Here is a 23241-nt window from a genome sequence, read left to right on the forward strand (position 1 = left end):
AACCTTGGTAATATCATCGTTGATTTTTTTTTATCTCTTCAAGGACCGTATCAAAGTCATCGTTGATTTTTTTAATTTCATCATCTATTTTTCTTGTATATGTTTTATCGGCTTTTTGATGAATTAAGGTGTTTATCGCAGTAATATCGGCATTAATTTTATTAATTCTTTTGACATTATTTCCTGCAGTTTCGACAACTGTTCCCAACCCCGCATTAAGAAATCTGATATCTGTTTCTACATCTGTTTTATCGGCTTTTAAGAGTAACTTTGCTGAAAAATTATTAATATCACCGCTATTTTTTCTCGCTAATTCTGTTATATGATTAAAATCACTCACATGCGTGTTATATTCATCGCGCTTGATTACATCGGTAATTTTGATGTTACTTGTTATTAATTTTCCCTCTTTATCTTGAAAAATAGTAACATCGTTAGGTTCTATTCCCACTAGCGATACAAGATTATAAACATCATCCTTGGTTGCGTATTTTGATAAATCAATACCGGTCTTTGTTTTTCTCTCTCTGTGCAGGAATCTTCCGTAAATGTCAACCATAATATTTACTTATCGCGTATTCAAATACTATTTTGTGATACGGACCAGATGATTTTGAAATCGCATCAAGAACGTTTATCGATTCAGGGCCGCATATCGGTGGATCCGCTAATGTTTGTGTCGGTAACGTCGAATACCAAACAGGAATGTTTAATTTTGACACGTAATTGATAAATTCTTTCGGCGGCGCTAACCCGTACGAGTCAAAATAAACAACCTCGCGAGGATTAATCGCGTAGCCGACCCAATGTGTTCCAGGACCGGTAATTGAATCGAGATTTATTATTCCGGTTTCGTCAGGATTTGGTTTATTAGGTAGCTGAATACGCCTCTGAAATATTTTATTTTTTTACGTTTTGCTTCGTTAGATAAATCTAAATTCGAGAGGGGCGTGATAATCTTAGGCCGGATCCGCGGGGACGCCTTAGATAAAGAGCACCTCCCTTTTTTCCTATCATTTTGAGAATAAGATCTCTTTCCGCTATAGGATTCTTTCTTATCGCTAACGATAATAGATTTCCTCCGTGTTTTTTGCTGTATTGTCCTTCTGTTATTTTTTGTAATGCCTTGGTACCCGCGTATCCAGCCATGCCTGCTAAAGCGCCTTTTGCTATTGCCGGAGCAGCAGCAGCGGCTAATGATGGAGCAGCAGAGGCTATTAACCCGGGAAGAGCAGCTAGTAAAGGAAAAAATCCACCTGTTTTGACCATATCTTTGATGGCACCTGGACTAAGATTAACATTGACGCCGGAATTTGCTGATTTAGCCTTGATAAAACGTCCATGTTGGGTTTTAGTTAGCGATAGTTTGTTAGGACCGCCCTGAATTTGATCATTTTTCAGAGTTAATTTTACACCGCATCTTTTTGTTGTCGCTGCTTGAAGCTTCTTTATCTGACCCGGGGTCAGAGTCACGCTAATGTGTTCGTATGGCATATTATAATCATCTTAATCTAAATTTACATTTTCTCTACAGGCGCGTCGATGACTCTCATTCTGCCGCTGATACCTTCAAGAATCATCGTTCTATCGCTGAGAATTACCGCGACTACCTTGTGTAAAATATTATTTGTGATAATTCTAGCTTTGAAATGAATATCAACGACAGATTGTTTTACCAAATCAAGATGCTCCAGAGAAAAGTAATAGATAGGATAAAGATTATTAAAATCCAATTGTGATATTTGTAATCCGGTGTCGATGCTTTGATTACGACCCATGAAACTTAGTAAACGATAATACGCGCGAGCCGTCGAGTAATTATCAAAATCGATTGATATTTCCTCGGATGGTTCTTGTTGCTCGTTTATTCTCAGCGATACATTTGTCGCGGCTATGCGATCAAATATCATGTGACTAAATACTTGATGATATCTATTATTGTTCAAAAAAGCAACAAAGATATGTCTTGGTGCAGAGATACCTTGCTGTGATGCAATACGCCAGGTAAAATCACCGTTAATATTGGTGTTTGCAGAGTCTGTTGTCGTTGTTAGCCAGGACATAACTGATTTACCACCTTGGTTCATGAATGATAGTAATTTTTCTTCCTCAAGTATTGATGGAGTTATCGCTGGCATCCACAAGGTAAATTTAGTTAATTTTACCTTACCATTGTTATTTGCGTCGGCGCCATCTATTACGCCAGTAACATAATTAACATTACCCTCTCGCCAGATAGCATCGTCGCTGTTTCCTTTTCTGACAAATACAATTGTGTGTTTCGCTCCGTAAATGACCTTTCTGAAATGTCTACAAAATCCAAATATGTGAGACAGCGGAATAGCACAAGAGAATCTTCTGCGATTTCCTGTTAACATAAATGTTCGCGTAGTAAATCCAAGATTATAATGTTCATTAATATTAATTATCATTCTCTCAACATCAACAAGAGCATTACCGGCAAGGTTATTCGGTTGTCTGATGTTATGCTGCCTGTTATCAGGAAAATTAGAATTATCCTTGGCAAACATCATACTAGGACCAGCTGATCTGGTAAAATCATCTGAGTATCTAGCTAGGCCTATAATCGTCGTTGCTAAATCAACATCGTTGGTAATTGATTCAATTTCTCTTCCATCGATCATATACGTGGCGCTCTTAAATAAAGCCATAATACCGTTATTGACAAATCCAACCCTAAAATTATCGGCGTAGGCAGTATTATCTAATTTTACAACTTCACCAACAATTTCGATAAATGCCTCAGATGGAAGAAAATATCTCGTTGTATCGTGAATCTGAATTTCCGCGCGATTAGGTGCATCTGGTGTTACTGTATCATACGAGTAATATTGAAAATCACGCACAGACGTGTCCCTGCCTACAGGCTCGTCCATGTCAAATACTTCGTTTGACACTTGCGCAAACATTTTATTATAAAGATTATCGTCTAAAACGAAGACTGTTACGCTGAATGCAAAGCTTGTATTTGCCATTTTATTGATTTCATCTTGCTTAGCTAACTCATTAATTTTTTTATTCGCTGCGCTGTTTATTATTTTACTAACATCACTTGGCATCTCGTTGGTGCTAGGTAATTTGATCGTTTTTTTTTGCGTGTTAAATCTACTACTTTGCCTTTAACAATATTGAAACCTTTACTAGCTAAATTACCAATACCAGAAATAACTGTCTCGCCAATTTTTCCTATGGCCTTTGATGCAAGTTGCTTAGCTGCAGGTCCGATTTTAGGAGCTATTCTTGTAACGAGACTTTTAACGATATCGCCAAATCCATTACCGTGAACATATTTGTACACAGGTAATCGAGAGTTAACCACGCGAACCTGTACATGTCTGCGTTGATGCTTGTGAACGATCATATTATCCAATTTAGTATTATTTAATCGATAAGCTCGTCGATGAGCTCTTTGTAAATGTAAGAATCGATAATACCACCGCGGAATAATAGCTGACAAATATCTGAGGCTTCGTTGATTATTTCAGGAGAGTTATTTCCGGCTCGTTTTCCTCCGATTAATACCTCAAGGCGAGATACATCGTTGACGACGCTATCTGGACAAATAGTATAACCGCTGCCTGTTTTTGGTTTAGAACCAAGTAACGATTCTAATATATCTTCTTCTTCTTGTTCTTCTTGTTCTTCTTGTTCTTTTTGTTCTTTTAGTTTTATTTCTCCGCAAATTTTATATAACCGGGATCGTCACGTTTGAAAAGTTTTTCAACATAACCAGAATATACCGCAGGGATCCATTTATCTTCGGTTATTTTATCAAAATATTTTGGTTTCAAATATTCTTCTTTATCCTTATAACCAAATCTAGCAACATTGATTAATTCATTTTCATCCTCAATATGTCTAAAAGCAGAATCCTTAAAAACATCTCGAAGATTATATTTTTCTGCAGATTTTGCAGGTTCGGCTTTGGTTTTTGCAGGTTGAGGTAATGATAATGATCTTTGAATCGATAAAGCAGTGGAATATTTATTTGCCCTTGAAATAAAAGTATTATATTCAGGATCATCACTTTTAACCATATTAATACCTTTATATACATAATATATCCATCTCCCCCATTGTTCGCTACTTACATTTTCGAAATATTCAGGTTTCATGAATTGTATTCCCTTATTTTTACCAAAATTTTCTGCGGTGAATTTTGCAAGTTCATCTAGTTTCATCGATTTTATCTTTTTGATAGCCTCATCGGTAAATCTATCAGACGCTGAAATTTTCTTTTTACTTGTATCTTCCTCTTCTTCTTGCGCTTGTGCTTGTGCTTGTGCAGGCGCTTGTGCTTGTGCTTGTGCTTGTGCAGGCGCTTGTGCTTGTGCAGGCGCTTGTGCTAGCTGATCCGGTAATATTCGCGTGTGTTCCTCGATATCTCTTAATACAGGAAGAATTCCGCGTTTTCTCACGTCTGGACCTTTTACATCTCCAAGTAATATTTTTTCGGTCGTTTCGGTAACTGACCTTAATAATTTTGAAGATAATTCGGTGAATCCTTGTTCTACATCTTCGATTTCGCGAACCTTTTTCTTAAATAACTCTCTCGTTGGGATATATTTTCTTAATGCCGCTAATCGCTCTCGTGCTAATCTAGCAGAATGCGGTTCTCCAACACTAGCACTAGCATATGGGTTCATCTATTATTGATATATTTATTTTAATGCAACTTAAGTAAGAATTAGGCATCGATATTTGCAAAACAAAAAAACGACAAAATAATATTCCTTTTCTGCAAAAAAATTGTCTGGGGCATCATGTTTTTATGACACACTAGTGGGGGGTCCCTGGTGCATTGGGTCTGGTAGATGCGAAAATTGACCCTCGTAGAAGGCATTGGTTTTGATTTCTGAGGCTTCTACGAGAAAAGTTCACGTAGAAACGTTTATTTGGTCTGTAGAAAAAGGTCTGTTCGTCTTCCCTGCTGCTTCAAGCGCTTTACCTTTAAGGAACGTGCTGAGATGGAGCGACCAATCATCTCTTTTCCACTTCTGGATGGTGGCATATCGCTCAAAACCTATGTAAGTAACTATCCGAGTTATCTGTGTCATCTTCAAACGGGGGTAATTTAGGGCCTCTTAAATTTTGACTCTTGTTGCCCATCTTTCGTAGCCTCTAATAATTCAAATTTTCTTCTATGTTCTTTTTCCATATTCATGTCTTCTAACTCAATGGTTTCTAACTTTGCTCGTTTCTCCCTCTCTAAGTTGTTTTCCTCAAGTTCTCTTACCTGATCTTTTTTTCTCTTTCTGCTTCCCTTTTCCACCCTATCCTTTCCTTCACTGCCTGCTTCTCCAACTCTATCTTCTCCTTCTCCAACTCTATCTTCTCCTTCTCAAATGCTATCTTTTCCCTTTCAAATGCTATCTTTCTTTCCCCAGCCTGCTTTTCTAGTTCTGACTTTTCCCTCTCTATATCTCTCTCCTTTACCCTTTGATCTGTTTCCCGAGCCTGCTTCTCCTGAACGAATTTTCGAAGCCCCCCCCCCAAACTGTTTGCCCAACTCCACTAGATCTTTGAGTGACAACATAATAAATACTGTTGATAAGAATACCAATCTTAAGTTCACTATCATATAACACATACAATTTTAGTAATGCACGAGTCAACCTTATATTTATTCTTTAAAAAAATGCATCTGTATATATATATATATATATATATATATATATATATATATATATATACACAAATGGCAAATAAAACGGAATATGAGTGAGGTATTCACTCACCCTCTGAATTATCTCTTGTCAGGAGATCAAGACCTATGCAAACTAACGTCCCTGCTCCGCGTAATCCAATAATCCCACTTCTGACACCATTTGTCAAGAGATGAAGCCAGGTTGGGACTGGATTAATGAAGACACCCAAAGCAAAGGATGTTGTAATGGGAATGCATGTAATTTTGCTCAGATAGTAATAGTGGAAATAACAATGACATGGAACACGTAATACATACATACATACATACATACATTATATATATATATATATATATATATATATATATATATATATATATATATATATATATATATATATATATATATATATATATATATATATATATATATATATATATATATATATATATATATATATATATATATATATATATATATGTATTATATATAACTATCGCGGCGCCCATTTTGACGTCCAAGATGTTTCTCCGGTTCCACCAGCTCTAGTCAACTAGTCAATGGTCAAAGAAGCTCCTACGCATGGCCGGCGCCTCTCAGTCTGTTGAAGGATCCCTCGATGGTCGCGACGCTTTGGTCCATTGCATCGAGAACACCAGTACACTCTTCCAAACCAACGTCACCAGACACAGCGTACACGTCACAAGAAACCACACAGAGTTATGTGATTCCACACCACCAAACCATATATAAGGAGCTCTACAGCTGGAGATTTGTTCCCGTAAAGAGGTAAGCTTTCTGACAAGACGCGTCGTAGTGTAATTTGTTTATAGATAATTTGCTCTATATGTATACTAGCTGTGACAGATATGCCCAGCTAGGTACTTAGATTTTCACTGCAGGCAATTGCACATGCAGCATGAGTTGAGTCGCGCTCAGTATTTTGAAACAACTAGAGCCGAAAAAATTACACCACCCTCGGGTGACGCTGTACGTGGCAACGAAACCGTAGTACTTTTTTGATCAGATATACATATTGATATAAATCATACACAATTCCGTGACACCCACATCATCTATTGTAGTTGCCATGGTAACGTCTATCCCATAAAATACAGTATGCTGAAATCTCAGTAATATTAAATATTTTTGAACAATTCGTTTCTAACTTTATTGATTTTCAACAACTTAAAACTAACCTTACGATCGGTAGTTGAAAGCTAGAAACAATGGCGGGACCCTTGGTGTTTCTCTATCTCCCAGTTATATGTACGAAACAGATTGGCTTATCTTAAAATGTGCAGCTTTTTATCAGTCTTTTCTAAAGACTTGTACACAAAGGTCATTGTGTTGCATTTAATCAATGATAATTTATAATTAACGTATGTTGTTAAACTATGTAACAGAAGGAAACAAACACAAGTTTTGTAAAGATCAACCAACAATTTATTTCCTTAAAATACAAAGGTTAAAATTTAAATTGCAAATAATTTTATATGTTCAACTACACGTCCAGAAATATAGTTTTCACTGTGGTGATGTACCGATAATCTTGAATATGCCTCCATACTTATACCTAATAATTTTCATGCATTACGATGATATAATGAAAACTGTATTTAATTTGACAATAATCCCAAAGAAGAGTTTTGGTCCAAAATAGTCACTTTGCTATTACAACTATGTCGCAATAACATTGTCTGAAACAATTTCCAGTCATCTTAATGAAAACTTACATTAAAGAATTTCGATTTCATAACCTAATATGGTCTTAATCAAGGCCAGTTCTTGAACTGAAATTCAAGGAAACATCTTTTAAAGCAATGACATTAGCTATGTAGGCCCATACCCTTACCCTCAATGCAGGCAAAGGTTAAGCAAACAATACAGATGCAATATGCATAATCACGTAGATAAACTATTAAAATTATATATTATGTATTAATTATATTCTTAGTTCTTTTGCCTGGTATGTACTATGAAATAATCAAAAAGAAAATGTCGTAAAAAGTCAGTATAATCTACCATATGACTTGTAGAAACTTCAGCTGTCATTATCAATATATTGATATCAAGATCTTATTAAATATTGTGTTGCAAATATGAGTAACAGGTAATAAAAAGTCAACGTAATGCTACGTTTTTCTAGCATTTCTGAAAATATATATGCCACTATTCTTTAACAAATTTACCTAACTCTAGATTATCATTTATACCAGTTTTACAACTAGAGCTTTTTGAACATTATAATTTAAAACCTATTTCTAACACAAAACTACATTAATATATAAAAAGAACACTGTGGTTGGTCTACCAGTACCATCTTCTGCCATAAAATTCTAATATGTTTGAAAGACAAGCTTTGTTTCTTGCTCTAGTTCCAACGTTGTTTTATTTATTTTTTAAAATTTGTCTGCTATTATTGGCAGGGATATAAGGTTGTTTTAGATATTATCTGAAATGTTGTTTTTCTACTGGCGGTCATGCCATTATATTATGCAAGCAATACTTAACTGATTATTAGCGTTTTAATTAAATGAATTAGACGTTACCTAGGTGACTTTTAAGTAACACCGACCATTGTCACATTGATTTCAACGTTCGACGTTCGACGTTAGCACTAAGGCCTATACGTTATGAAATGTACAAGTTTTTTTGATAATATTTATTTGTGATTCGTCGTCGAGATATGAAACATTGACGTTTTAATTATGCTTTAATTGTTTTAATTGTTTAAATCATTGAATTGTTTTAATTGTGCTAAGGTTGTATGACAAAAATATACATTGATGAAAACATGCACTGACATCTAGAGATATGAAGCATTATATATATATATATATATATATATATATATATATATATATATATATATATATATATATATATATATATATATATATATATATATATATATATAGTTGTTGTTGTTGTAGGGTTTAAAGCGATTTTTCAACACGAGATAGGCTATATATGGCGGTCAGTATAAATGGTGGAGGAAAAACACGGGAAAATCCCAGAAAGAACCACCGACCACGAGAAGTTACTGGCAAGCTTTCACGCGTACCCACATTGGCCGAACCCGAAACTCGAACCCACGCAGACAGAGGTGAGATGGCAATGATACTTGACGGTGAGCTCTTTAGACCATACGGCCACTTGGGGCCCCATACAGATGTGTAAAGGTCAACACAATTAACCTAATGCAACAAAACCCCAGATACTACGAATCCATAATAAAATGTTAAAGGAATATAGTGTACATTAATAAGAACTCAGTAATAAATATAACTCTTACAACTCAGTAACTATACATGGTCTTCAACAGCGCTGATAAGGGTCTCGTATTCTTATACATGCTATTTGCGATCATCAAGAGAAACATAACAATCTACAGCAGAATCGCACATCACTAATTTTGCATATCGAAAGATTCATCCATTTGACCACTTATAGTTGCAAGCACACGAACATATATGCATACATAAACATACACACACAGTCATTTGGACCGACTAAAAGAAATTTATATGACACTAAATAACTTATGCTTCCCGATTCATTCCCATAACTTATGGTCCTAACTTAGTTTCACCCACATCCAGCGTCCCTATTTGCATTTGAACGTTCTTTTTCCAGGATCTTTTTTTAAAAAAAATATTTAGCTGTTTTATTTGGTCCTTTACGCCACTTGTTTTATTTCTATTAAGGTTACTATGATCGTTTTGCTGCAGCTTTAAGGTGTTCCTCTATTATTAATGTATTGCAAAGTTGTGGCATCCGATGTCTATTGCTAAAGCTATTTTTAATTTTGTCTTTGTCACTCTGTTTTATTTGCGGCATTCGTTTCATATGGTATATTTGACAATTTAAATTGTACATTTAAAGTTCTTTCATATGCCTTCCCCATCGCATCCCACAACTTCACGACTTCTTCTGAAGTTTTCCCACCAGATATCAAAAAGGGACACTGTTTTATGCTATTTTCAATACATTCCAGTCCTTTTTTAAAATCCAAAGAAAAATTCCCGGCAAGTGAGATATAGGTTATATGTTTGACCTTCGATGGTAACATTCCATAGAGATAAACGTCATCTACCCAGAAAAACGGTGTTAAATACGCAGCCCTGTAGAGAAAACGAATAATATCCGTAGATAAAATTACACCGAACCCACTGCAATATTGTGGATAAAACTGATATCCCATGAAGATATCAGAAGCAACGTACCATTTATTTCTCTTGTCTCTTATGATTGGCATCGTACGATCAAAAATATAGTTACAAAGAATGTATCGTGTTCTACCAGAAAGTTTTGGAATATATTCTTTTAGCAATTTGTATGTATCCACAACTACATCATCATCAACCTTGACAATCATCTTAGCATTCATGCAGTTCTCTGATATCCACTTGTATCCCATGACCCCCTTATGTGTAAGGTTTCTATAAGCATCAATAAAATTTCCTTGTACAAGATCCCCATGCTTCTTGAATTCATTCTCAATTTTTATTTGCGTTGCATTATCAAGAACTGTGCCCAGCAGAAACAAAATTCGGACAGACCCGAGGAGACGAAAATATGAATTATTAGTCCATGTTTTTCTCATGACATCACGCCTCTCAAAATGAATCGGTGCAGTGTGAACTATCACAAGAGCTGATAGATTTACCGCTGACTTGCATAAGTTTGGATTTGACAACAAATATGGTGCGTCTAATGTTAAAGGATATGGAGTTTTGGTATGACCTGATCTTGTTTTGTAGACTCCATCAATGGTGATTCGATCATTTGTGGTGAGATTAGATTTAAAATTTTCAGAGCCATTTTGTATCTCACCTTTATGATTTATGGTATAGTATTGATCGTCGCTTTGGATACGGTTTGGCCTATATGTTGACCAACTTTGTCTGTGAAGATCGATCACTCTTGGTCGGATGATACCGAGATGATTTACGGTCGAGAAGTGATGGAAGTTCACAATTATGAATGATATTCCAAGAAAGACAATGACTACAAGGATGTTTCGTAAAACCCACCGTACCGCAACCGCTGACAAAAGCACATTCATCAAATTATCCATTACCAATGGACATTCCTTCAGGATAGGATGTAGACCTCTGTAAATGTGTTCATCGCACATTCATCTCAGTCGACTTTTTCGTGGTTTTATTTTCGCCGGAAGACTTGACAATGCTTTTCATCAATGATAATATCTGGACAAAGTCAAACCAGACGTACACGAAATCTTCTGAAAGGAAAGAACATTAATAAGCAAATTTTCATATAAAGGAACCGGCATCTCTATGTGAAAGAAACACTCTCAAAAGTTGCATTTGTATGGGTTCTTTTGGAGAACCCTATATTCACAGAGTCTGGGAATATTAATACGTGATAGGTAAACATTATTCCCTGATCAGTCCACCACGATTATCCATCGTATATTAATTGTTAATGCTGGAAGGAGACATATTGTGTCCTGAATGTATACTATATAATGCGCATAATTTCGAATCTGACTGACTATGAACAACATTACTTTGCTAATGCAATATTAGCGGTGAATACACTCAGTGAAACCTTTACTTTTGTCACGCATACTTGTTAACTATTAAACATTGGATATGATTTTCGATTAGTCAATACAAGTACTTATCTTTACACCAGAAGAGTTTCCTTACAAAGGTTAACACTAATTGATGCGAACACTAACCCTTAAAATAGGCAATAATAAGAAATGCATTGACGACACGCTGAATGAAGGTAGTTTGTCATGCTGAATTAAGGTAGTTTGTCCATGCGGAATGAAGGCAGTTTGTCACGCAGGATGAAGACAGTTTGTCCATGCGGATTGAAGGTAGTTTTTCACGCGGAATCAAGGTAGTCTGTCCATGCAGACAGAAGGTAGTTTGTCACGTGGAATGAAAGTAGTTTCACCATGCGGAATGAACGTAGTTTGTCTCTACAGGATCTAGGTAGTTTGTCCATCATGAACAAATAAATTGTCGTTCGTTTAGAGTGTTTTGCAGACTTAATTTCGTTGTATTAAGAAAGCACCAAAGAGCCCCATGTTATTTCATTATAACGAGGTATCGTTATATCTAATTATCTTTTTACATATATCTATATCTATGCATATATGTGTGTGTTTGTGTGTGTATGTGTGTGTAATAGTTGATTATGTGATGATACCATTCTTTTGAACTACACTCCTTGGTTATTTTCTATAGCATTTTATGTTAACGATTTAGCCTTATCATTTTTGTTTGTTTCTGCAAATGTTGAAATGAAAAGCGGAATTGCAAGTGGCATTCCTAACGCTAACTCTTGTTTTTATTTGTCTTGCTTCGTACGGATTACCACAATTGTACCCACAACCCCTCCCCCCACATATTAAGGAGATAATTGTTTTGATTGTACGTGTTCTTATCTTACTAATATGGTATTCATGAGATGTCTTCGCATAAGAAGTATAAGTCTTTTACAGCTTAATATTTCTTTTCATTTAAGCATACTTAATGTTAATAGAATTAGACGCTAGTTATAGTACTAACGAGATCAAGCAGAAAATGAAATAATGAACTGTAAGCCTCACAATAAACATTTGTGCTTGAAATATTGACTAAGATTTCGTCAGTCTTTTTATCGTAAGCTCTTAAAGAAGTAATTATTCGAGGTAAGAACTATTTTGGCAGTCTGAAGAATACGTCAATCGTTAGATATGGTGGTAATCTCATTTCATAGGCAAACTATTTGTTTAGATGCAGCGAGTTTAATGTATTAGCTGTTCTTATCCAACTAATGTATTCATTTTCTGTATATATTCTTAAATGCATGTTAGTAAACAATGTTTTTCAGCGTCTATTATTATATTCTCCGGAACGATATAAACAACTCACATATTGGTATACTTGAGCAAATCATTATTGATTTGGCTGCGGCAGATAACAATTTTACAAGATTCACTAAGATAAGGCAATTCGAATAGAGATTAAGAGTAAACGTTTTTGTAACAAAAGCGTCGATAATTATTTGAACATTCTTGGAGATACTTTTGTCCCATATGTTTCTATGCAGCAAAATAAAAATAAATAAAAGCATGAAAGACTAAGCTATCCAAGAAAAAGCAAACTATCATAAATGGAAGAAGTGATGCCATCATTTTATCATTAAATAATATTCATTACGTTTGTGAGGAGCGTTAACGCACATTACGCTTAAAATATTTTGTCAATAATAGATCATATCATATCAAAAGTAGTTGAAAAACACAGTAAGAAGCAACTCGCCACAGATATGAAAGATACCATGTTCGATTAAAATGACGATACCACACATTACGGTATCTCATAAACAACAGAGATGATTAAACCTAAACACAGTTTGTCGATGACAGTTCCTAAGCTAAATACAAATATTTTCTTTGCAACATGTATAATCTTAAAGTGTAATATATGAAGGTAGGAGGAAATGTTAACAGTGCAACAGTACTAAATACGGCTGGAATGCCTGTAAAGACATCATAATATAAAAATAAATATTTTCAATATGAATGAATACATCATATTCATGAAGTACAAACATTTGTGCAGCTAATGGGCAAAATGATGATCGGAAACAATACAAATGACTTCTCTTTCCTTAAAGATCCTAGAAAATTATCAAAGGTAATGATACATATTTTGTAAATGTTGTCAGATGAAGTTAACCAAATAATCAGAGCTGATAATTGTTACGGTTAATTTTGGCTCAGATATCTTAACTGGGCATAGATGTGAGCCCAAAACGTGAAATGGACGCAGAATAAAACGACGGCAGTAAATAGTGCCCAAATAACATCTGACTTTCTGCGAACCCACCTAAAACAATCTTAATAGTATAAATGAAACTGTTGATAAAGTATAAGTTAAACTAAATCTCAAATACGCATACATGTCAGAAGCATATACACATATACAAACATGCATATACGCGTATTGAAACATGCATAAACGCATATTCAAACATGCATATACACGTATTCAAACATGCATATACACGTATTCAAACATGCACATACACGTATTCAAACATGCATATACGCGTATTCAAACATGCATATACACGTATTCAAACATGCATATACACGTATTCAAACACGCATATACACGTATTCAAACATGCACATACACGTATTCAAACATGCATATACGCGTATTCAAACATGCATAAACGCATATTCAAACATGCATATACACATATTCAATTATGTATATACACGTATTCAAACATGCATATACACGTATTCAAACACGCATATACACGTATTCAAACATGCATATACAAGTATTCAAACACGCATATACACGTATTCAAACATGCACATACACGTATTCAAACATGCATATACACATATTCAATTATGTATATACACGTATTCAAACATGCATATACACGTATTCAAACACGCATATACACGTATTCAAACATGCATGTAAACGTATTCAAACATGTTTATACACGTATTCAAACATGCACATACACATATTCAAACACGCATATACACATATTCAAACATGCATATACACGTATTCAAACATGCATATACACATATTCAAACACGCATATACACGTATTCAAACATTAATATGCACGTATCCAAACATGAATATACACGTATTCAAACATGCACATACACGTATTCAAACATGCGGAACATTGTCAAACTCTACAGAGCAGTGACTCAATATTTTAAGCAATCATAGCCAGTTACAAACTGCAAGTGTACAAGACAGGTAGCAAACAATTAGTTTTGAGACCCCTTAATGGCGGAATCTCACTTTTCAGGTGCTAGATTGGCCACGCCCAATAAAATCCCATACTAGCCTACATAGCACAACAAACCCAGATGACCACATACAGGGACCTTATTTATGCAGATACAGTCTTCTGCCAGTAATTATAAATATTCCCTTTTGTTTCTTTCCATTAAACATCAAATTTGAGCAGTTTATCACTGAGTGTCACCAATGACTGTGACTAAAATATTCTCGAACATGATGTAGCTTAGGAAATTATTCCTTTAGTTGACACATTTGTTTTTCCGTCTTCTTTGCTCCTTTTATTGATCAATCAATTGATCAAACTGATTCTATCTTTACTATTCATTTTCTTTATTCTAATCATAGTACTAAAATACTTTTTATTCTAATCATAGTACTAAAATACTCTTTATTCTAATCATAGTACTAAAGTACTCTTTATTCTAATCATAGTACTAAAGTACTCTTTATTCTAATCATAGTACTAAAATACTTTTTATTCTAATCATTGTAATAAAAAACAGTCTCTCGTTATCGGAAGGGAATATGATCCGGAAGTGTTTATGTCTGTTGCATAGGGCTATTAGAGAAATTGCAACCTAACATGTATCAGTTGGTTATTTTGTTAAAATGGGGGTCATTATGAGAAATTATAGACCATCTGATGCACCGGCTGGTTACGTGTAGTCATTGTGTTTTCAAACTGTTGCTCATAACCTAAGTCATATAGACAGGAAAGTCTTACTCAAGGCTATTGACCTCCTTTGCTTATATGCAACATATCCTTGCATTTCACAAACCAAATAACAGATCGATCTCTTACCTAATACCACGTTAGGCAACCAATGCTTGTTGACCATAACGTGTACAACCACATAATTTTCAGAGGCGATTCCGTGGAGGAATATTGCAACTGAAACCATACTAAAACCTCTGATACAGGTTCATTTTTTTACAACTTAAAGGCCTTCCTAAATCCGACCAACATTATCAAGGGTAAATTTGCATGTCCGATATTTTCCAGTATATTTGCATATTTACGGCATTTAACAGTTTAAGTCTTCTGCATTTCAACATAAAAGTCAAAAGACTTTAGAGAGATTTCATCAAACTTTGGAAAATATCATTCTGTCATATCGCTTTGATACAGGAAATGGTTGAGTTGAAGGTATTCCTCTATTGTTCGTTACGGAATTAAATTTTTTTCAATAAACATTAGGTTTTAGTCCTTGTTGTAATAGTTATTGGACATACTGTCTGTGGAGCAATGACAATATTAAAGTAGAAACTTCCTGCAATAGAAAACTCAAAGATTAATCTCACTGACGAAGCCTTTCAGTTCAAATATCAGTTTCCAAAGACTTGTGAAGTGGAAAGTACTAATATTCACTCTGTCTAGCCAAATCAGAAACAAAATTAAGTTATGACAGCAACGCAAAGGACGAGAATTTTCGGCCTGGTAATAGAGTTCTGGCTTTCTTGCCCCAAACCTCAAAACCTTCTTCAGGCTATGTAGCATGGCTCTAATACAGATGAAATAAATTAAGCCAATTAAATTATATTATTAAATCTCATAAGAGTCTAAAACATACATAATTTGTAAATATGTCATTGGAATATGTTGACAGAGATATTTATGCTATCACTCAGTTTATTTGTACCTGTCTCACACAGTGAGTATTTAAACGATGCAATGCAATTTGACTATAGTTAAATTATCTTCCAAATTCAGAAATATAAATAATTTGAAAGAAACTCTCACATCAATATCCATAAGAAAATGGCTCTAATATGAATATGGACACTTCCATATGTGCCAACACGAACAATAAAATCTACCATATCGTTAACATTGTAGATTCTACATCTATCAAACAGCTTATTTACAGAATGAATCATCTTAAAAGGAATGTCTGAATAAAAATTCATTATTTGCTGGAGAATGATTTCATAGAACTATGTCAATGTATTTGCAGTTCTCCATGTAGTATAGTGCCAAAATCTCATAATACTTTTACAATGCGCACCGACACTAGAAAAGTGAACAGCGTCACCAAAGTAGAATAATTTTCAATGTCTAAAATCGATTATTGCACTGACAAAGATGGACATGCAAACTATGATACCGGGTTAGACCTTTTGAAAGGATTGTATCTAATTCCACTCTTTAGATGGGCCAAGGATATTTGTGACCCTAGATGGACATTATCAATATAAAAGGATGCCTTTTGGTATGAGATGTCTTACTTTAGCTTTCCAGAGCTTCATGAACATGATAACGTCTGGTCTATATAATTGTGACGCTTATATCAATGACGTAGTCATCTATGAAGCCATCTGGAAAAATCACTTGAAAAACGTTTGGAAATTCATTGAACGACTAATGCTTGCAAACATGACAATTATTGTAGATAAAAGTGAGTTTTGCCGTGTTTTTGTTATAGCTTTTGAAACATTTTGTGAGACACGGTCAAGTTAAGCCAATATAAAATAAGGTCCATGATAACTCAGCATTTCATGCCTATCAGTAAAAGCAACTGATGTAATTTGGGGCATGGCTGGATATTATCAAATTTGTCCCTGACTGATGTTCCTCTAACCAATTTGTTGAGTAAGAAAACTAAGTTTCATTGGTGTGAATAAATATCAGGAATCTTCTAATACATTTTAATTCTAGAATTAAAGGTGCACGATTTGCCGCTACAGATTCCAATCAGTAAGTTAAAGCGTGCTGATGCAAGTGATGTAAGAGTTAGTGGAGTATTCATTCAAGAAGACAAAAATGGGATGGAACGTCCGATGTGCTATATTTTTTATCAAAAACCTAAACAAGCACCTTATAAATTGTTCCACAATTCGGAAGCAATATTTGGCTTTGATACTGGATATGCCACTTTGAAGTGTATGCGAATTGAGTTCCTTCTCCGAATATTGTATTCAGTGATCCCAATCCCCTGTTTTTCATTAACAAAATGAAAAACAAAACAAAATATCAGAGATTGTTAAGGTCGTTTGATTTTGCACGAACACAAAACTGACATTAGGCACACCAAGGGAAAGGATAATCTAATTGCAGATGTACTGTCACATGTATAGTTTGCTTTGTTCATTGCCTATTTGATATTTACCATGTTCTTTAATAAAATTTGAGTGAATGATATGACCTTGTTTACAATATATAATTTTCTGGAATTTCTGACCTTTAACATTGGCCTCTGATTGTGACTAAGGTTTTTATATTAAGACTCTTTACATCAGAAATGATTATTCCTGTTTTAACATTTCAAGTGGAGTCGGTCGTTTAGTTCTGTTCAATTTTTAATTTGAGAGGATTATTTTTATTGGATTTAATAAATGATCATTAATGCTTAGGACTATATTACTATTCAAGGGACTATTGTGATGGCAATTTGAGACTTTTTGATTATATCATATTGTAACATCTAGAATGTTAGCACATCACGATTCCAAGACTTAGACATATTACGACCCCCAGATTAAAGTTCATCACTACCCCCAGACTAAGGCACATCACGACTCCCAGACTATGTTACATCACGACTCCTAGACCAAGGCACATTACGACTCCAAGACTAAGGAATATCACGACTGCCAGACTAAGGCACATCACGACCACCATACTAAGGCACATCACGACTCCAGACTTAGGCACATTACGGCGGAAACGCTCGTATATTATTTTACATTTTTTTGAAGATATGCATTGATAGTTCACAATCTTTTTGGTAAGATTCAACTTATATATGATATACTTAAGACATGAAATTATGAAATTAACTGAGCATGGCGCAACTATGTTTGCAGGATTTGATAAACTATTTTTAATATTTTGAGAAGAAATAGTGTTATTAGTTCCTAAGAATGCAGTATGCTCTAATGCTTTGCATGCATTCCATAGACCGACAACCAACCCACTCAGTAAATAAAATATATAGCTCATGTTTTGAATTTATTGTGTTAAAGCACTGTTCTTAAATTAAGAATTACTTTCCATATTTGCAAAGTATTCCGTGATCTGAATCAATGTCTGCTATTCTGTGTGATATAAAACGATTTTGGTGAGGTTCCACGCATCAAACTGAGATATATTTTGGTTTGACTTTTAATTATGTTTCAACATCAGTTTCCTTAGTTTGCTATATGGGCTGGGCATCTGTGTAGCCAGAATGGTAGTTTTTGATATGGGCTTGGCATCTGTATCGCCTGAACGATAGTGTCTTAGATGGGCGTGGTATCTCTATCGCCAGAACTTTAGAGTGTTATACGGGCTGGACATCTGTATCGCAAGAACGTTAATTTTCTCTATGGGCTGTGCATCTGTATCCCCAGAACACAGCTTTGGTTTACTTTAAAACTTTGTTTCCGAATCGTCACAGAATATAGTTATTTAAACTCACAAGTGTGCATATCTGTAATGCGTTCAAATGATGTAAAACGCCATACACATGCTCAAATTATATTAATCTGTATTACAATAAAGATAGTCAAATTGAAATGTACATTTTCATGTCGAATGTAAATAAGTAAATTGATAAGTAAGTCTTCATCCTGTCCTCTATGTAATCGTAAATTTGTTCAATCCATCCATTATTCTTGTTCAACGGATAGATGTAATCTCTTTAATTATATAATAATGAGAACATATGCAACAGTTTCATTTAGACTCCTAGAAGAAAAATCATCCTGACTGTTTAATACTCTAAACTGACATTTTTCAATATCAAGTTTTCTTAGTAAATTTCGCTTCTATGCGAAGAAATTGAAACGTAAATAAAACACGCAAGCGCTAATGTACGTACAACGTATGCATGAATGTACTCGTGCATGCATGTATGTATGTTTGTATGTATGGATGGATGGATGAATGGATGGATGGATGGATGGATGGATGGATGACATGAAAGTTACACAATGCAATGATATGGCCAGTTTGTAAGACTACAAAAACAATATTACAACCACGCCAAGAAAAATAGTCATTTGTGGCTCGATGAAAGTTATGAGGATTGTTATCTGATTAGTTTCATATCATTAAAAATAGTAATTCTAACGACGAGTAAAAGAGTCGTCTTAAATAAACCTAATCACAATGTTTGTTTTAATCGCTTAGAATAATGTGCAAAACACCTACCTGGACAGAATTATGAATTATGATTCACGTTCTCCTTTGATTGGACATCTGCATCGTTAATTGCCGGGAACATAATAGGGATCATTTCTATTTACTCGTAGCTTGATATATCAACACACGCACAAATAAATGATGTTATACTTGCCCTTTTAACAGATGTAGAGTCTCAAATGTAAATTGCATCAGATAAATGTACCATCAAAGAACAATATCGCCAAATGAGAAACACCCTTATAAAAAGGACTTTTTGAATGGTGAAGCTCTACATAGGATGCTGGGCACGTCAAGAAAATTGTTTTAAAAAAGCGGCAACAATGTTGACGTAAAAATAGGCGGAGCAGCTTCTTCCAGTAATCATCATGACTGCATGTATGAAATTTGCATAAGGATATAAATACACTCTCACAATAGATTTCGCTGTAACAGATTGTATTTATGTGCACTATAATCAATCTGTAGGTGTGCAGTGACGCTGTGTTTTTGTACTTGTATTGAATTTTTGTAAATTATTATGCTTCATTAAACTGTATAGACCAATCAAAAGCAATTAATAGTGGGTACAACACACACACACACACACACACACACACACACACACATATATATATATATATATATATATATATATATATATATATATATATATATATATATATATGTGTGTGTGTGTGTGTGTGTGTGTGTATACACGTGCATACATACACATTCACAAAAATAAAAAACAGCCTCTTATTCTTTAAATATATGTGCGAGTGTGCCTGTACATCTCGTTATGATATTTTGTATACGAGTATGTCTTTGCATTTTATTAAGATTTCAAGTGTATGAGTATATCTGTGTACATCTCGATAGGATGGAATTTTTGTGTATGAGTATGTCTGTGTGCATCTCGCTAGGATGATTTTTGTGTACAGGAAAGTACATCTCATTAGGATTACTTCTGTACGAGGTTGTCTTTATATTTCGATAGGATTTCTAAAACTCATTTATACTGGATTGAACATAAAGTACAGACAATGTTATTCTAATAGAATATACTATATTTAAACAATAAACAATCGTGTGAATGTGTTTTATTTAAAATAAGCGTTGAAAAACTAAACAAGATGTTAAATAAATGGCGTGACGGAAATGGAGATTCTCGAATTGTTTTTTACAGGAATTAATGGTAAATGCAGAAAACAAGCGATTTGAATGTCATTTTATTTCTCCACTGTTGTAAGCGATATTGTGATATCCTCCCCGTCCACTCAAAATATAGAGTATAACTTTTCTAAACGTTGTGCATAGAATGCTCATATTATATACATTTCAGACAGCAATATGGTTTCAGTCTTCTGGAGTAACATAAATAGAAATTGAAGTTAGATTAACATTACTGAATACTGTTTACCCTAATGTTATAATGCCTAATAACTCTTTTAGTTTATTCAATATATGTTTTGTAACAAACTGATACACTTTGATCAGACGCATTTTATCATGTAAGAATAGTTGAATCAAATAATGCTAAGCTAGTTATTATGACAGCTGGACATGCCAAAAAGACAAATTTCAGTCACTGTGTAAATGTCAAATATAGTAAATACTGACTTGCCTTTGGTGAACAGGTCGTGAATTAATGGTTAAGAGGCAGTCAACAGAGAAACAGATGGCAATCGAGGCAGTTTATTTTTATTCTTTAAACATTAATTCAAATACCAGAAATCTCCCCTTGTGATGCAAAACTTGAATTCTCACACTAAAGTAACTAGACATGACACATAAGTTTAAATAAACACGTCTAATTTGTTGTTGATTATTATTTCCTCGCTCATAAATTTCATCATTAAGACTGTTCAGGTCATGTAGCAGTTCTGGTTTTGGGATTTGTTGGGTCATGCATTTGTTATACAATTACTTCAGCACATTTTCCTAGCATGAAAGGCAAGCATCCACCATTTGTTTGCAAGCATCTGTTCATAAAAAAGAAAATAATCAAACATGAATAATTCCTTTGTTTTAATTATTATAGACAATATATTGCGATACTAGTTTCATATGACATTAATGTGCCAAGTGGATATTCATGTGAAATGCTTTTAATTCAGTATAGAAGTTTCTTTTTAAAAATGTTTATTTATTTTTATCGCGTGTAATGCATGCGCAGCCATTTAACATCGTTATCATTATCATGGTGCGTAGCCTGTCAATTGTTCACAGTGTGTGACATCGTCCGTAAAGCTTAACAGATAAACGAAGATTCACTGGCCTTGCCCCATCGGACACGTTTGACTGTACAACGACCCTGTCCTGCCCGAAAACTGTTTAGCGTGGTCAACATATGTCGTGGAAGTTTGAAGCCAGGACGGCTGACTAGCTCAACGATGAGAGAGAGGTTTGCAACATCTGTTGAAGACCATTCATCACCAAATGCAGAAATAGCTGTCATATCCTCCGACAACGGACCTAACCAGATTGGATGTCTAAATCCAAGCGGCCGGCTGGATGTTAAGTGATGTCCTTGTACATAGGACGTTTCTCACTGGCATAAACCTTAGCAGTTGTTCAAATTAATGTCATGTCTACCTTTTAATTCTAAATTTATGCAAAATAACCGCGTTTTACAAAGTATATGACTGATATAAAAGTATTCGTTTAGTTTAATAAGTATTTGTTTAGTATGAAATAATCACCTTGAAATGGATAAGCGTTAAAACAGAAAAATATATTTTCCAAAGTTTAAAGTCTTCTTTTTCCTACAGGAAACAAAGATGCAAAATAAAATATCCATCGCTCATATTTGTATTAAGCTTCGATATGGTTTCATCTTTCTTATGTGATAACCAAATATTTCCAGTTAAATGGAATGAATGTCCTTACCAAAGAGTATCAGAACATTTTCACACAATTCAGTACATTAATAACAGAAAACAATTGGTTGAGTCTTGTTCATTACCTTTTATTTCAATTTATATTTGCAGGTTATGTGGTATGCACGACAAATGTCATGAAATTATATGTAGTAAAGTAAACATTGTTTTGGAAAAATCAATTATCAGCCATGTTAGTCTCATGACGTTGGAGTTTCTTATTTATTCGAAATCAATCCATTCCTTTATCTTCAACATTCTAGTCTATTCAAACATATCTAAAATACTCATCAGCAATGACATTTCTCATTTACAATGAGCTATATTAAAATTGATTTCCGAGTGGAATGGTAGATTAAGCTTGAGGATAATAATGTATTTTGTTAAAGGATATCCTGAATCCCCTAACGACCCTCCCATGTAATATCCTGAATCCTCCCATGTAGCTACTAGCAAACTTCTCCTCATATGTGAATGCTGTTTACAGGCATGCTTATGCTTGAATTTTGTAACCAAACATGCTTATATGTGAATTGTGTGCTCCAGCGTGCTAATATGTTAATTTCGTGTACAAGAATGTTTATAGGTGAATTGTGTATACAAGCATTTTTGTTTACCAAATGTGTGTGCATGCACGCTTATATGCGAACTGTGTACAATATTGATTGTATGTGAAGCGTGTCTACAAGAATGCTTGTATATGAATGGTTTATACAAACATGCTTAGAAGTGAAATGTGTGTAGAAGCATTCTTCGATGCGAATTGT

The 23241-nt window shown here is 34.4% G+C and overlaps 1 protein-coding gene across 2 annotated transcripts; it reads right to left on the minus strand.

Annotated features, from left to right (window-relative positions):
* Positions 1 to 7092: 7092 nt before the first annotated feature.
* LOC149779795 (beta-1,3-galactosyltransferase 9-like) lies at positions 7093 to 19952 on the minus strand. Of its 2 annotated transcripts, none has more exons than XM_089940666.1 (2): positions 19623 to 19952; positions 7093 to 10917 (listed from the first exon to the last, which is right to left on the minus strand). In XM_089940666.1, exon 2 carries the CDS (start codon positions 10810 to 10812, stop codon positions 9490 to 9492), a length of 1323 nt encoding a protein of 440 aa, XP_089796792.1. In that variant the 5' UTR covers positions 10813 to 10917; positions 19623 to 19952; the 3' UTR covers positions 7093 to 9489. The 2 variants fall into 2 exon arrangements, with proteins under 2 accessions (XP_089796792.1, XP_089796790.1); XM_089940664.1 differs by having other exon boundaries at positions 7093 to 10920.
* Between the last annotated feature and the right edge of the window lie 3289 nt (positions 19953 to 23241).

The sequence above is a fragment of the Sinohyriopsis cumingii genome, chromosome 17 (genome assembly GCF_028554795.1).
Source record: "Sinohyriopsis cumingii isolate HCF-2022 chromosome 17, ASM2855479v2, whole genome shotgun sequence".
Lineage (NCBI taxonomy): Eukaryota > Metazoa > Mollusca > Bivalvia > Unionida > Unionidae > Sinohyriopsis > Sinohyriopsis cumingii.